Source organism: Populus trichocarpa, chromosome 9 (genome assembly GCF_000002775.5).
Source record: "Populus trichocarpa isolate Nisqually-1 chromosome 9, P.trichocarpa_v4.1, whole genome shotgun sequence".
NCBI lineage: Eukaryota > Viridiplantae > Streptophyta > Magnoliopsida > Malpighiales > Salicaceae > Populus > Populus trichocarpa.
Window position 1 is genome coordinate 7,331,065 of NC_037293.2, and position 16,393 is coordinate 7,347,457.

At 35.5% G+C, this 16,393-nt stretch overlaps 2 protein-coding genes and 1 non-coding gene across 3 annotated transcripts; 1 reads left to right on the plus strand and 2 right to left on the minus strand.

Annotated features, from left to right (window-relative positions):
• Positions 1-3,580: 3,580 nt before the first annotated feature.
• Positions 3,581-5,194, minus strand: LOC7454843 (protein NODULATION SIGNALING PATHWAY 2). The gene has a single exon (XM_002313198.4). The coding sequence runs from the start codon at positions 5,192-5,194 to the stop codon at positions 3,581-3,583; it is 1,614 nt and encodes a 537-aa protein (XP_002313234.4).
• A 1,609-nt stretch (positions 5,195-6,803) lies between these two features.
• TRNAM-CAU (transfer RNA methionine (anticodon CAU)) lies at positions 6,804-6,889 on the minus strand. Its single transcript is given in 2 exon segments — positions 6,804-6,839; positions 6,852-6,889. It is a non-coding gene; the product is annotated as a tRNA-Met (tRNA).
• A 3,733-nt stretch (positions 6,890-10,622) lies between these two features.
• Positions 10,623-11,979, plus strand: LOC7474997 (uncharacterized protein At5g39865). Its single transcript, XM_024608253.2, has one exon. It carries the CDS (start codon positions 11,020-11,022, stop codon positions 11,761-11,763), a length of 744 nt encoding a protein of 247 aa, XP_024464021.2. The 5' UTR covers positions 10,623-11,019; the 3' UTR covers positions 11,764-11,979.
• Positions 11,980-16,393: the final 4,414 nt, after the last annotated feature.

Below are 16,393 nucleotides of genomic sequence, written 5' to 3' on the forward strand. Positions count from 1 at the left end.
TATTAGAGGCTGGACCCAGGATCGGACCACCGCAAGGGCACAACCACACAAGGCTGGCCAGGGCTGGACCGCGTACGTACGATTACTTGCTCCTGAGTTTTTATGAGTGTTGTTCACGGGTAGAGTCATCATGCTCATGACGTGGATTGGGGGCACAAAATCCTGTTTCCTCGTCTAAAATGACAAGGTAACCTCTGGGAGCGATAAGAAAACGCCGTACGAGCTATTCAAGTAGTGACATTGAATCTTTTTTTTTTTTTTTTTTGAACTTTTCAGCATTTTCTATTTTTGATAAAGAAAACGTAAATCTTTGGTCTGTAGCAAGGTTCTGAGAGGCCACTCTAGCAATGTAGAACTGGTCTTCATGCTGGCTCAATCGGACTCAAATTTTCAAATACATTAACCAGATTAAAAAGTTACGGCGAGTCAAGTAATACAGAACCACCACATCTGGCAATGCCTAGCCCTAGCCCATGCCGTGTTGAGAAGAAGCTATTTATAGCACATAACGCGTTCACGAGAGAGAGGGAAGATGGATTGGATCGTGGATGCTTTCCCGATTATAATTAACACGAGCATTTCCAGGTGCATCGTTGCAAAGGTTCACGGGCTGAGAAGCTTGTCAAGGCCCCAGATAATAAACTAATTTATATGTAGTATATATAAAATAAAAAAAGAAAACAAAAACAGATATATAGACCGACATTTGAGTATTTGACTCTGAGAATGGAAAATAAGACCGGATATGTCGCCACCATCTTGGAGGGTGGACCAAACAGAGCTTTGCTAAAATTCAAAAAAAAAAAAAACTTAAAATTTATTTTTATATATATTTTTAGATTTGTTTTGATTTATGATGTTAAAAATAAAAAAAATTTAAAAAAATATTATTTTAATATATATTTTAAAAAAATACGTATCAATAATCCAAAACACCCCTACTGAAACCTTGGGTATATTTATAATTATTTCTCAACAATCAACAAAATTAGGACTAATCTATCTGTGCTTTCGACAGGGCAAAAAGAAACGGGCCCGAAATACTGGGCATCTCTTGCTAGGAATTATGGGCTAAGATATTATAGCCCAAGAAAATGGGTATTCACTTTGGACTGAAGGCTAACAGCTTTTTCTTGGAACCAATTGTTCTAAGAATTGAATGAATTGATTTTTAAGTAACAGATTCTTGAATTGATTTGATTTAGTGAAAGAATTCTTTTTTTTTTAATAAAATTTTGAAGTGACGGAATTTATTAAATTCTGAAATTTGAAAATTACTAATAGATACTATTTTTTTTATCATTTTACCATATTACCATTCATACACGTATAAAAGCCATCATTTCTTCCAACATGAGAATCAATGGTATAGCTAGAAACTAGAAAGGTAGGATTTTTATGAGATTTCCCTAAAACGGATCGATTTTTTTTTTCTTGCATAGAGATCCATCTCTGAACTTGCCTTGCTTCAGTGTCTAGCTACTGTCTTGAATCATGTGATCAAAACTAGATAATGGGTTCAGCCCAAGTTAATATTAAACATGAATACTCCTGTTTTTATATTTCAAAAAAATAAAAAATTAAAATTTTTTATTTGTTTAAGAATTTTTTTTTATGTATTTTCAAATCATTTTAATATACTAATTATTAAAAAATCAATTCAATCCAATAACTTAAGTTTGTAGATAAAGTTTTAAGATATGATTTATATTATTTTCTAATACACCTCTTCAAGTGAAAACTTTTTGAGCTTGAAATTTGCACAGGCTCACACTATCTTATACTTAATTTTTATCAAATAAATAAGGATAATAAGATTTGAACTCCTGACTGCTTGGTCATCAAGACTCTGATACCATGTTAAAAAAATCAATTTGATTTAATAGCTTAAACTTTTAGATAATGTCTTAAGATATGATTTATATTATTTTCTAACACTGATGTCAAAATTAATTTTTAAAAAATAAAAAAATATTATTTTAATAAATTTTTAAGTAAAAATCACTTTAAAAAACAACCACTGGTTGTATATCTCACATGTCGTATATAAAAAAAAAAAAGGAAAATAAGAACCGCCATTTCCTTTTCTATGAGAGAGAGGGCAGATCAGTAACAGCAACAATAACATTGAAGTTCTTTTAAGGATAGATGAGGTAATATACGTGGTAACGTTAAAGTAAAAGCCAAGTCCGAGTCAATCACAGCTCTTCAGCTGCAATTTCAAGGTGTGACTTCCGTTGAAGATTTTTTAAAAAATCGAATTCAATTATTTTGATAAGATATCTTTCCAAACATGCATGGGATTTGAATAAAAATGAAATGAATATTGATTTTCAAACAGCCTGTAAGGCTCCTGGCCTAAGTTCTGGCTGTTGCTGTCGTTCCTCCCAGATGCAGCCGTGGCCTATAATAAGGTTCCTAAAGCATCAAATTCAATTCATTGTTTTATCACGAATAATCACATTCACAAGAGTCCATGACGGCGGGGAAAGGGACATGCTTACAGTACAGATGTTGACTTCTGTTGGGGTCCTCTTCTTATGCTTGGCAGCTTCTCTAAACTGAATGCTTCCGCTCATTGTAGTCAGTCGTGATCAGGTAAGGTTGAGCTCATCTTCGAAGAAATTCCCCGCAAGAACCGTTAGAATATGAGCTTCATAATCAGGGCACAAACAGAAGCGCAGTTGCATGATTATTTCCACAGTTGATCCTTTCTCATTTAATAATTCAAAGATTTTTGGATAACATTATCTGAGGTAAAGGAACAAACTTGAGAAACAGTATCTGCCGATTACAAGTAAACAGTATCTGAGAAGCACGCGTATAGAATATAATTGCTTTTAGTTTAGTGTATTTAGGCTATTTAATTTATAGCCTGATTGGCTATTATATTCATGACCCCCGTGTTGCCATGTTTTATATATATATATAACTTGAATAAAGAATTAAATATTGATATATTAAGAAAATGAACATTCAAATTCACTAATTAGATATATTCTTTAGTGACCAATTTGTATTATAAAAAGAATTATTTACATGTTAAAAGCTTTGTCTAACGATAATTTTTGTGAAACTAATTTGATTTTAAATCAAATATTAACACCGATTTATCTAACTTTTATATTATCAATTTAAAAAACTCAAAATAACACTAGAATGAAGAAAAGTGTCCAAAAGCTGTGTAAAAAAGAAGAATTTATCAAAAAAAAAAAAAACTTGGGGAAATGCTGTGGTGTTTTTATGCTGCACAAACTGGCCCGTATAAAGTCGTGTAATAGCTCATGTATGATGTCATTGCAATGCTGCAACCGATTAATAACACCAGGAAATTTCACCACAAATTTTGCTGAAACAACCTCATACCACGAACTTTGTTTTTTTGTTTGGCTAAGAAAAAGATAACCGACGCCATCATCACTGATTAATCAATTGAAACAAACGATTAAGAATTCGATTCATGTCAATTTTGTTTTATACATGGTGAATAGAATTATAAAATTCTGTAAGCAGATGATGAATATTTGATTCCTTCACTGTGTCCTCTGGGTAAGTATGTACTTCGTTTTGTGTCCTCCATTTATGTCCAGCTTGAAACCTTCACCAGAGGAACTTCCATGTAGCTCAGTACCATTTGGTTCTCCTTCACTCCTTCGATGTTCACACAGTAGAAGCTTTCTGTTTCTCTGATCAATTCCCTGGCCTCTAGAAGATTATCTTTTCTCATTTCCCAGGCCACCAACCCTACCTCTGAGAGTGCCCTGCTTTCTTTAGCAATATCATCCCACATTTGCAAGCCAAAAGAAGAAGAAACATAAGGTATCAAAAACACGCATTCCATGGCTATTCTTGCTTCTCTTAGATGGTCAGGGAAATGACAGTCCATTGATTCTATCAACGCCATGAACTGAACCAGCTGCCCTGCAAAAACAGAGCCGTATCCTTTCTGCTCCTTCACTTCCATGCCCCAACCAATCCCATCTCCAATAGTTATAGTTCCCCTAGTACCACTACCACCATCAGTATTGAGGGTGATTGAATCTTTAGCTAACCTTAGAAACTCCCCAAGACTCCTGGCACTCCTCCCTTTCCCCATGTGAGGGAGACCCACCATGCAATTGAAGGCTAACCATTCCCCTCTTCCACCTCTTTTCTTTGTCTTCTTCATCTCACTAACCAAAACCTCCATGTCCATCTCCTCCATTTTCAATCTCAAACCAAATGTTTGTGCGTGTTCATATAACCGCATTTTCGTCTCCTCAAAACTCCTCGAGGAACCAACACCACTGCAATCCTCTTCCTCCTCCCATTTTATTGCAGTCAATCTCACCATTCTTTTGCCTCGCCTCGCAAGTGTTTCGATCATTGGAGGCCATTGCACACCTTGACCAATGTCAAAGTCAACTATGTGCACTATGTCAGCTTCTTCAGGGATGGCTTCTAGTATTACAGAATTGGCAGTAAAATGAGCAAACCTCCCGTAGGGAAATATCTGATAGAATGCTTTAAAGGCAGCCTCATAATTCTTGCTTGCTTCTTGCCATAGAAAGTCCACTTCCCCTTCCCGTGCTTGAATCAAATAATAAGCAAGTCGCTCCAGGGTTGAACCAATAGGGCATGCCATCTCTTTTAACCGACTCATAATTTTTTCAGCTAACTCTTTCATCTCCATCTCCGCAGCCTCTCCATAAGCCTTGAGCAGATGGAGAATCATCAATTGGTTATCAAATTCCATGCCAATACCGGGCAGAACCAAGGATGTTTGATTCGTCAGTGTGTCTATAGATGCCTCCCTCGATGGTGGAGATACAAGCAGGCTCCCTGCATCATCTCCAGGGAAGTTTTGCATAGCACCCCTGTTCTCACTCGCCAACCAATCATTTATATCCTCAATTTCTCTTACCGTCAATGGATCATCAAAAGTAATATTAGACTCCGGAATTAGGGAATATTTCTGTTCCTCTGGATGGGACATGGTGACAGGCAAATCATCAACATGAGTGGGAAAACCTAGAGAAACTGGAGAAAATGGGATAGGAGAGGAGATATCAGAGAAATCTTCAAAAAATACGCATAAAGAAGAGTCCTCGGGATAGCTGCCTAATTGATCTGTGTTTCGAAACAATAGGCCTACTTCTTCTATGGGATTGTACGTACTTTGCCATGAATAACAAGGAAGATAGTCAACTACCATATTTTTTTATCTTATTAACTCAAAGCAAAGGCCTTAGTATTTATAGGCTTGATAATGCTCAACCTAGAAAATGTCGAGATGGCACATCATGGGGAGTAAATTATCAATTAGTCTCTCTAGTCTCAAGAAATAATTTAATTAGTCCTCTTTATTTCAAAAATTAATTAATAGTCCCTTGGCCATTATTAACCTTGCTTAATTTAATATTAATTTATCTCAAAAATGTTTTCTTTTTCTCATCAAGGGGGCTAATTAATTCATTTCTCAATATTATAATAGCTAATTTATGATTTACTCGAGGATTAAAAAAGTGATAAAATTTTATTTTGAGATTCCAGGCATCATTATTATCACACGTAGCCTCTTCTAATTCATAATAGTTCCTGTTTCAATCATGATAATCATTCAAGTTTGCATCAAAATATTCTCCTCGATGCAAATGACTTTAGAACGATCCAACTGCAAAATTCCATCTTAATAGTATACTTTAATCCAGCAAGTCACTTTAGATAGATACATAAACTAACAATTTTGGCCCTTTTACATAAAAAAATTCATTAAAAAAACTTTGGCCTGAGGCACATGGCTCTTCGTCAACGCACCTAAAGTCATGGAAATTAAGGTTTAAAGCAAAAGGAGAAAGGTTAAAATAGCAGTAATGATATTATGCAATTTGCCATAGATCGATGATCAGGTCTCTATCTAAAGATTTTTACGAGGGAAGGTGTCGAGTTAGGCTCCAAAATATCTTACACTGCAAATAAATTCTTACATTACTACTTCATACTTGAGTTTCTAATTTTTTTTCCTTTTAATTGCCTCTGTTAACGTAGATTTTTGTTCTATTCTGCAGAAAAATAAACAGTAACGTAAAGTATATTGTTATAATAAGAAGGTGTTTGTCACGACTTATATTTCTGTTTTTAGGTATTTTTAAAAATTATCTTTGATTTGAAAAAATATTAAATGAATTTTTTTAATATTTTAAAATGATTTTAATGCATTAAAGTTAAAAATAAGATGAAAAAATCTATAAAAAAAACTTCCACCGTGAACTTAAACACCCCCAGGATCGATCCGAAGCCATTTTTTGTGAAGAAAACTCTGCTCGCAATCATACAAATTAGAGGTCTGATTGGAGTATATGATGTCCGTCAGAGAAGAGAATATCTCCATGTGTAGAATGCTAAAAATAACTCAACGAAAATGGTCATACCGTTACCATCCACATCCACATCCACATCCACATCCATGTCAATTCAATACAGGAACATTCTTTCTTACAAAATAGGGGGTAAATAATTAGGAAGAGAGCTGGTAATAACAGAAGGCCTGCGTAATAAAATAATCTTTTCCATATTCCAGCTCACTGAATATAATATTTTGTCCTGTTTACATGAATATGGACAAATGCATCTCAAATCCATGGGCTCATAGATGAAAAGCCGAATTATGGAGTTTTAATACCGGATATAAATAAGAGTAGTTGTCTGTTGTTGTCTGCCGGATATTCTGTTACACGTCTGCAGTGCCACGCTCCAGAAATGTATTGGAGATATATAAGCATTTGCTTCTTTTTCAAAAAAAGAAAAAAGAAAAAAACATTTCATGGGGTGAGAGAGGCTCGAACTCTCGACCTCAGGATAACTCTTTTAGCTATGAGACCTACGCGCTAGCCAACTGCGCCACCACCCCATCTTGTGACATTTGTCTCTTATAATTTAAAAAATAAATTGTTTTCTGTCAGCCTATTAAATCCATTATATTCCAACAAAAAAATAAAAATAAGTACTGCTACTTTATTACATTGGGTTGCTTCTTGTCTTCCCACCACACAATGGACACTGCACAGGCCTGAATAGGAATTTCGGCTGGAGCAATGCCAAGTGATTTTCTCAAAACAAAAAAATTATGGTGATAGAGGAATAATTAATAATGTTTTATTAGTTATTTTTTGAATTTTATTTGAAAAAAAACTCAACAAAAATTATGATTTATAAAAAAAATATTCTATTTAATATTTCTATAATTTCCTTGTATTTATTTTTTTTATTCAATGCAAGTCCATAAAATAATTATGTTATAAATTATTTACCAAACATCATAAAATTTGTTGATTTTGCCTATTAATTCTCACCCAATTCTCACCCGCATGAATTTAAATCCTCGAAAATTTATCTCTAGCATTACTTTGTATGTGACTGCACGGGTTCAAAAAGATATGGAAGAAAAGATGTAGCAGAAGTTTCAACGAAGCTTGTGGGCTTAGGTTAACCTTTCTTTGTGTTCAGTTTGTTCATGCTCAAAATGTAGCCCAACATGGGATTTGGTTTGACCAAGTGAAACCTAGCTCAACTAAGCCTACTTTAAACTCAATTTGACCATGGTTAGATCTAGCTTAATATGGGGTTTGGTTTGATCCGGTCAAACAAAACCCACCAGAATCCATGTTCGGCTCGGTTGGATTTCTTTTGGACTTAATTTAATCAAACAACTCAGTCTTTTCTTTCTCTTTCTTTTCTTATTTTCTCTCTCTCTAGTTTATTATTATTTACATCGACTACCTGTATGCCAAGAAGAATATGATATTATACATACTAGACTTTTATGTACATTTCACTTGCATCACTCAATTATTACAACATAAAACATATGTATGATGACATACTCATGATGTTTTTTTATAAGGTAAGCTATATAAACAAGGTAAAACAAATAAGAAAGCGGATGAATTTTATCAGTCATAACTATATATATATATATATATATATATATATATATATATGCAATTATTCTCTTTAAATTTTTATGATATAGAAAGAAAAAAATAACACTCTTCAAACACTCCACTAACTTAGTTACTAGAGTATTATTTCGCAGGTAACACTCGTACAACCCAATATCATGTGCAAAGAGAGCCCAAGTCCAAGCAAAGTCTTTCTAAGCTTCATTAGAATGCATCTATATATATATAAAAGTTGCAATACAAATTACAAAATTATAGCACTCTTTTTAACTTAAAATCTAAATTTTAGTCCCAGCAATGAGCATTCATTTTCTTGTTTAATTTAAAAGTTTTAAATCTGGGCAACATGATGTAAAATCTTCATTCAAACATGAGAGAATCTCAATCCAATTTTTTAAATGTTATGGTGAAATTGCAACTCTCTTTGCAAAGTTTGAGCGTACGTGGGCGAGGCCTCTTCAGTGTTTTGTTTGTCAGTTCATGCTTATGCAGTAATCTCCAACAACAATAGCTAACCGAGATTGGATGGGTCGTTTGAACTCAATTTAACTAAAGCTAAAAAGATTTATCGGCAATAGGCCCAAGCGAAATTCACAATCAATGATAGAGATGAGGTGATATGCCCTTGTAATTTCAACGTATGCCCCTGACAATAAAGGAACAGAGCAAGCCACGCTAGTCCTGTTCTTGTCAGTACTAATTAAGCACCAGAGTCCATTTCCCAGCATGTGATGAGATGTTTATATAGTCAAAGAAACATGGCCCTGTGCTGATCATATGCCGATGAGCTGGTTTTCACTCCCTGGATATCTGTCCAGGATCGAGCTCAAATCTAATCATCCATGGACATCCACGCTCTTCCCATTTAATTATTCTCTCTTCCACCAACAGTCAGAACAAGTACCATGCTGAATGCGAGAATATGTCCAGATAAATTCTAGATACGTCGCCGTACTTGTTGTGTTTTGGGGACGTCAACAAGATCTAGGATCCTGAACCAACCCTTTCGCCAGCTTCGATGCAGCACTATCACATCTCCAAATGGGAAACCAAAAAAAAAAAAAATTTGATTTTTCAATGATTATTCTACACGTTAAAAGATAAACAAAATGTTAAAACATCATTTTTTTCTTATCAAATATTACTCATTACAATAATATTTTTTAATTTATATTTTATTTGTTTGTTTCTTTTGAAATTATTCAGTCACAAGTTTGATGACTTCAATTCGGTTGATTTATATTATTATTTTTTAATATTTTTTTTTAATTTTATCTTTTAATTTTGAATTAATTAAAATTTATTCGGATTATTTTTAAATCTACTAGATTAATCAGGTCATATCAAATTATTAAAATAATTTTATATCAAATATATTAAAATATAAATTTGCTATTTTAAAAATCATATTGTCAATTTATTTCTTCTATAAATACCATTTCTCATACATAATGGAGAAGGAATCAGAAATCATCCTGGATATTGGGATGTATAGACGAAGAAGAAGAAGAAGAATCCACACTGCTCAAGGTTATTTCTATATGTTATGTCAAGCACAGTTGTTTTAGGTACTCGCTTTCTTCTCTGCCACAACGTGAAACTTTTCAGAATCCACCCACACCCACTACGCTTTTAGCTTTTGGTAACCAGCCTATCCATCACGCCTCGTCTCCACAACAGTAAATTTCCATGGCCCCTCAGACTTATTACCAAGGAAATGGTCGTCCTGGCAAGTGCAAGTGTTTACATGTGAAAGATGATGCAAATTTAGACCGTGGATGCTAATAAAGGGATCATCTGTGGAACTGTTATGGGTGCGTTTAGGACAGCAGCAGCGGTTTTTTTTTTATAAATATATTAAAATAATATTTATTTTTTATTTTTTAAAATTTATTTTTACTATTAATATATATAAACGATCTAAAAATATAAAAAAATATTAAAAAAAAACAATTGAACCATGCTCTTAAACATCCTATTAAAAGATCAATGATCATCCATGCCATTTAAAATGAAGTTAAGATAATTCAAGGAAGTTGGTGTGCTGGGAAAAAAACTAGCTTTAGCACTTTTGAGTCTTGACTAGGTGACAGTGGATTTTAATTGTGATTTACTGAGTTGTTTGTTATTATATTAGTGATTATTTTTTAAAGTATTTTTTTTACTTAGAAATGTATTGAAATTTTAATTTTTTTTAAAAAATTTATTTATAACACCATCGCATCAAAATAAACAAATATTTTTTTTAAAATATTTTTTAAAACACAGGATAACAAGATAAAATAGAGTATAAAATGTGGCTGATGCTCTCACTATGAAAATATGAATTGATTTTTATTCTTCCATTTCCATTTCCCTTTACTGGCACTCTAATTTACTGTTATCAGTTCATAGCAAATTTAGACAGTAAATAAGTGTCACATTGATGTCATTGGTACAAACATTTCTTACAAGTTACAGCAAATATTAAAGACAACAGGCTAAGCAGCAAAATGTCCAATCAGCTCCCTACTAGCTAACCTCCTCATAGAGAGGCCAATTGACTCGAGTTTTAACCAGGCCCAGACGAAACAGAAAGGGAAAAGGACTCTCAATCTCTAATTGATGATTATTACAGTATTACCCTAGAATAAGAAGAAGAGAAAAGTATGCTGTCTATATCAACAAACGAGGACCTTTCACCTATAATTAGGCTAAATCATTCCATCTCCTAACCTACGCCTCTAAACAGTCACCCCCCTAAACCCTCCATTAAAAGACCAAAGCCAGATACAGCACAAAAATTTTATTTACCCTTCTCAACAACCTTAACCCACCGCCTAACTCTATCTCTCCCCTTCTTTCCTCCTCTCGCTCTCTCTCTGTCTCTCTTAAACCCTCATCACCCGCTTTTGCAGCTCTTCCTTCTGTCCCAAAAAACACCTTCTCTTTAACCAAAGCCTAAGAAACCAAAAATTAAAAATTAAAAAAACCCCCGAAACTAAACAAAAACAAGAACACCCATTTTATTTGTTTCTATTTTTCTCAAATCTACCAGGACCCAGAAAGAATAGAGTAAATTTCAGATCTCCACCGCTCGATGTGGCGGCCGCGTGCTAAATCGACAGTTAAGATTCGCGACACCCCGTCTTCTCCTTTCTCTTTCTCCACTTTCAAAGATATCCAAAATCTTTGCATAGAGGATCATCCCTCCAGTCCCATAAAAAAATCCTCCTCCATTTTCCACCGGGTCCGGCTCGCCACCACCTTCCTCCGCTCCCTCTCATTGTCCTTATCCGAGCCAGAACACAATGCCACTCCAGCTCATAACAAAACGACAACACCACCGCTTCAAGAACAACCTCTTATCACAATCCCGGGTGCCGACAAACGAATTGTCGTCTACTACACAAGCCTACGTGTGGTTCGTTCAACATTTGAAGACTGCAAGACCGTGCAATCTATCCTACGTGGATTCCGCGTTTTAATCGACGAACGAGATCTCTCAATGGACTCAAGTTTTTTAAACGAGTTAAATCAGATCTTTTCCGGCCGTGGTAATTGTGGTCGGAAGCTGACATTGCCACGTGTCTTTATCGGAGGGAGATACATGGGTGGAGCCGAAGAAATCAGACAGTTAAACGAATCAGGTGAGCTCAAGAAATTTATAGAAGGATTGCCTGTGGTGGATTCTGGTGTTTGTGACGTGTGTGGTGGTTATAGGTTTATTTTATGTGGTCAATGTAGTGGGAGTCATAAGTTGTATATAGAGAAAGCTGGGTTTAAATCCTGTACGGCTTGTAATGAGAATGGTTTGATCAGGTGCCCTTCTTGTGCTGTCTAATTTTTATTTTCTTCTATTTTTTTTTTCAAATTAGAAGGTTTGTCGTTATTTTTCTTGGGCTAATCTTAGTTTATAGGGTTTTTTTTTCGGTTTTTGGTATTATGAGATAAGTTTTTTGTTATCTTGTAATGTAATAACCTTAAAATCAAAGTTAGGAAGCTAAGGTTATATTATCATTATAAATTAAGACTACTTCTTTCTTTCTTTGATTTGAAATTATGGTTAATGTGTATGGCAATTTTAGTTATAGGAAAGATATGTATGTCATTAACTATTTTACAGTTTGGAGGTCTTTTTTCACATTTTGGAGCCCTGGAGGTGAGAGTTTTACTGCTGGAAGTGCAGTGACTGCAATCATGTGTTAATGTCAAGGAGACTTGTTGATTTTAGGAAGGGGATATGATGACTGATGGGGGTGGTTATGTCTTGTCTGTTTCTTTTGGGTTTGAGCCATGTTTGATGCTGACTCTTTTTTCTTTTTTTCTTTTTCCTTGGAGATTAGGAATTTCACTTTCTTTTGGAATCTGATCAATTGTCTCGTGTATTTTGTCCTCGTTTTGGTTCACAACAATGGGTCCTCTGCTTTTTGAAAATTATTGGGAGTTAGAAAAGTATAGCTGGATGAACAAAATTCATCTTTTAATTGACTGTTCGGTGAATATTTATACAGATAAGGTTCTGAGTTTGAAAAAGAAATAGAGACTATCTTATCTCCTAAATAACTAACACGCCCCTCCTCTCTAGCTTAGGGTGTCTTCTTGTCACTCGAAGCTTGCTTCTTACATCAAGAAATCTGGTTAGGTGCTTTGTAAAGATACCTGTCAACTGATCTTTGCTGGACAGAAACTTAACTTTTAGCTTTCTTTGGGCAACCTAATCTCTTATCGAATGGAAATCGATTTCGATATGATTTGTTGTAGCTTTTGAATATGTGTTCAATAAGCTGTTAGAGATGTATAGAATCCTGTTGATCAGTGCCAGGGATCCTACACACCTCTAACATGAATGATATTATTGCAATGTGAAATAATATGGTGTGATATTTGATCGTTTTGATTTGGGATGCCTGCATTATTATTAGATAATGTAGCTCAGCATGTTCATATGTTCATTTTATGTTTGGTTTTTAAGATCAGGGTAATCGGGAGGTGGCTTTTTCACTGAGATGAAGTATCTTCCTGAAGCCATTCACATCCAAATTTGTGTGTTTATGGAAATTTCTTTTTCACAGCCTTTTAAAATTCAGGATGCAAACTCTGAATAGGAGTGTAGGGTGAAGAACAAATTCACTTGTAACTCAAGCTTTCAAGACACACGCTTCATTTTATACCAGCACGTCAAATTAACTCGAAACATTTGGTATAGCCTTGGACAGAAAGCAATATAGGCTGTCAAAAACTAGAATTCCTTGGCAATTTCTTGTTTCTCTAAATAAGTAACAAAGGAAATTACAGATTACGAAGGAAATTACAGATTACAAGTAGCCAACTAGGCGGGAAACTGAACTAATTTCCTTCAAGAGGAACTCTTACCAATGTCCACATCCACCAACCGATTTCATATCCATAAGTGTAGTTTCGCTACTAAAACTGGCACTGGTATGAGAAATTAAGAATAATTCTTCTTCTTCAGCATGTCTAATCCTCCATCTCCACATGCGATAGAGACCTATCGCATTGAAGAACTTACATCTCATTAATTATTCAATTTATCTAAAGCGTGACTCTTACCATTCTTGATTCTCCTTACTTAAATTTAGTGGCGTGAGCTGGTCTAGAATGGTTATGGGTTAGGAGAGGCGGTTTAGTTGAAGAGGTGAGAATTTGTCTGGAATGATTCTAGGTCTTGGAGAGACTATTAGCTTTTATTGATGGAGAAATCACAAGAAATTCATTAATAGAGTAACAAAGAATGTTTCTTTGTTTCGTTTTACTTTTGTTCTCATAAGGTTGCACGTCGAGGTCTTTTTTGAAGTTGCAGTACCACTACATGTATAGTTGAGACGTGAGCCCAACTAGCATAAGAGTCTGGTCTAAAAACACCAAAACTGGGTTGAGCCGCATCAAGTAAATAAGTTGACTGGCTTCATGATCGAGGCTCCTTGGAGGCTTGGATTCTTCGGCACACCGACAACGCAAGTTCCCCGCCTCTGGTGGATGACTCTTCCATGTTTAAATTAGCCAAATATTTGTTAGCATAGAAATTGTAAAGAATGTCAGACTATATAACTTTTATCAACGAGCGTATATTCCTCTTTTTCTTTTTTTTTTATGATTCTCTCTTTTCAGAAAAATCCCATCCCCCTCAAAATTCTCATCCATTTGTGCCCCCCACCCCCTTCTGTCATGCCGCCCCTTTTTATGGAGGGAAGGGCTCAAGTGAAAAGGGGTTCCTCCCTCTCTCAGGATCAAGTTCATCATCAGTAATCCAGCTATTCCAGGTCTTTCTGTCAGTATATGCAGGCATATGACAGAAGTTGACAGCCATGCATTGGGGCAAAATCCCTTTCAAGTTAGATGGCTTAAGATGCCTGGGTAAGGAGGTCCCAAGCCTACAGGGCAGGGCCTCTTGGCTCGTAATTTTGAAAGGTCCGAGTTGGGATGTGAGACCCATAGTCCACATAATGTTGTGTGTAAATTGGGGGCCTGTAAGGTCCAGCCCCGTCAAGCAGCGCTAGTGATGTTTTTGCTGATTTTCTCGCGGGTTTTCCGAATTCGAGGAAGTTGTGCGTGCTCCGTTGATCTATTCAAGGTTCTGAGAATATCAGGACTCCTACTTCTGACTTCTGAGCCTAGCTTACTCCCAAGAAGCCACCAAACAAAGAAACAAAGTGCTGCTCGCATGACAAATCGGGCAGGGGCGAACTGTCTTCGCATGAATGAAACGACGATCGTTTATGAACAGGAATTCCTGGAGAAGGGGTACGATATGCAGCGGCACCTCCACTGCGTCGCCACTGCAACTCATAAAACTCGGGCTATTTAAGTAATTTCAATTGACCTCTTTAAAAGTACACTAAGACCAAGAACACCTTCTCTGCAACCCCCCCTCTCTCTCTAAACTCTTCAAAACGAAGAAAAAGAATCGCAAATATCATCATCAAGAACTGAAAAGAAACAGAAGAAAATGGAGGAGGAAGGTCAAGATACACCAATAAACATAACGAAGTTCAGTGGAAGATCAATACCAATCTCTCTCTCTCTTTAGACTCCAAAATCAAAGACCTCAAATGCCTAAAAGATGCTTGGACTGTGATTGGACTTTGTGCTAATCAATTATGTTATGTTGGTTTTGAATTTTGGGTTTGTTGCAAATGGCAATACTAAAAGTCAAAAGATGCTTGGACTCGGCTGATTTCAGTGTTCCTTCTCTGACAATTGCTCTTGTTTATTGGGATTTAAAAGGCAATAACCTTATGAAGTGTGGGCCTGTGGACCTTCTATGATACTCCTTGGTATCAACAACAACAACTTCATTCAAGATTTAACAGACCAAGTTTGCTGTTTAATTTCCATGCAGGTGAAAGTAGTCTTTTCCCTTGACTTGTACTGTTTGTTTGGACTTTTTGCTCAATGAAAATGGCATATCAGATGAATATATTAGCTGGGAAGGACCAACAGTTTTGTCTGTCAGCCATAACCAGAGAGTATCCAGTCAATTGTGTTATGATTCTGGTCCATTCATCATTTGATGCAAGTTTGTGGCTAGGTGTCTCCCGCTGACTGTAACAAGGAGGAAGTCCATAGCTGGACCTTCTATGTAAATATCACATATAACATAAGAATAATGAGGACCGAATTGAAATATTAAATATTCATACAATTGGCATCACCAGAGGAACAAGATTAGAATACATTCTTGTGCTGTAGACATTTATTACTGCTTACTTGGCTAGCTATTATGAGAAATTATAGCACCAATTAACAAAATAAAACATATGCGGGGAGATTTTATTAGGTTCTTGGCTTCTGCATTCATATAGGCGAACCTCTGATGTTTAAATTATATCAGTGGCTTGTTCTTATTAAAACAGATACGACAGCAGTCATTCTCTTCAACCCCCTCTCTTTTCTTCTCTCTCGCAAATTTAAAACTAAAGCCAGAGCCCCAGTTTGTGACCTATGAATGATAGCCAACAAGAAAAATCCAAGAAGAACGGAGCTCATGCTGTGTTAGCTGAACATAAAGAACAACTCCAAAGAGTGCTAGTGCTCGTTTGGGGAATCACGGCTCTTGACTTTTTTTAAGCTTACGTAGCTTTTCATCCCAAAGCAAAATCTTGGAGTGTTCAGTAGGTCATTAAGAGTCAAACATCACAGCCTATTTCACGCATGGTTTTACAGCTACTTTTAAAAGCAACAATATGTAGCTTTTGAATTGTTATTTATTTTTATTAATTGTTTTAAATATTCTTTTTAACTCTGCCGGTCCCTCGCTTTTATTTAATAAATATTACCCCTTGCAAATTTATTTGATTCTCAAATCTCACTTACAGATTATTTTAATATTAGAAACAAATCTTCTTCTTCAAAGTTTGCCAAAAAAAAAAAAGGTGTTTGATCGTGTACACTGACTCCTGCGTTGTGTGATTGAATAAACATTTGGTGTGTGGAAAAAGAGATGGAAGATG

Excerpts from the sequence above, each read along its gene's own strand:
- LOC7454843 (XM_002313198.4), bottom strand. The coding sequence starts at position 5,194 with ATGGTAGTTGACTATCTTCCTTGTTATTCATGGCAAAGTACGTACAAT.
- LOC7474997 (XM_024608253.2), top strand. The coding sequence starts at position 11,020 with ATGTGGCGGCCGCGTGCTAAATCGACAGTTAAGATTCGCGACACCCCG.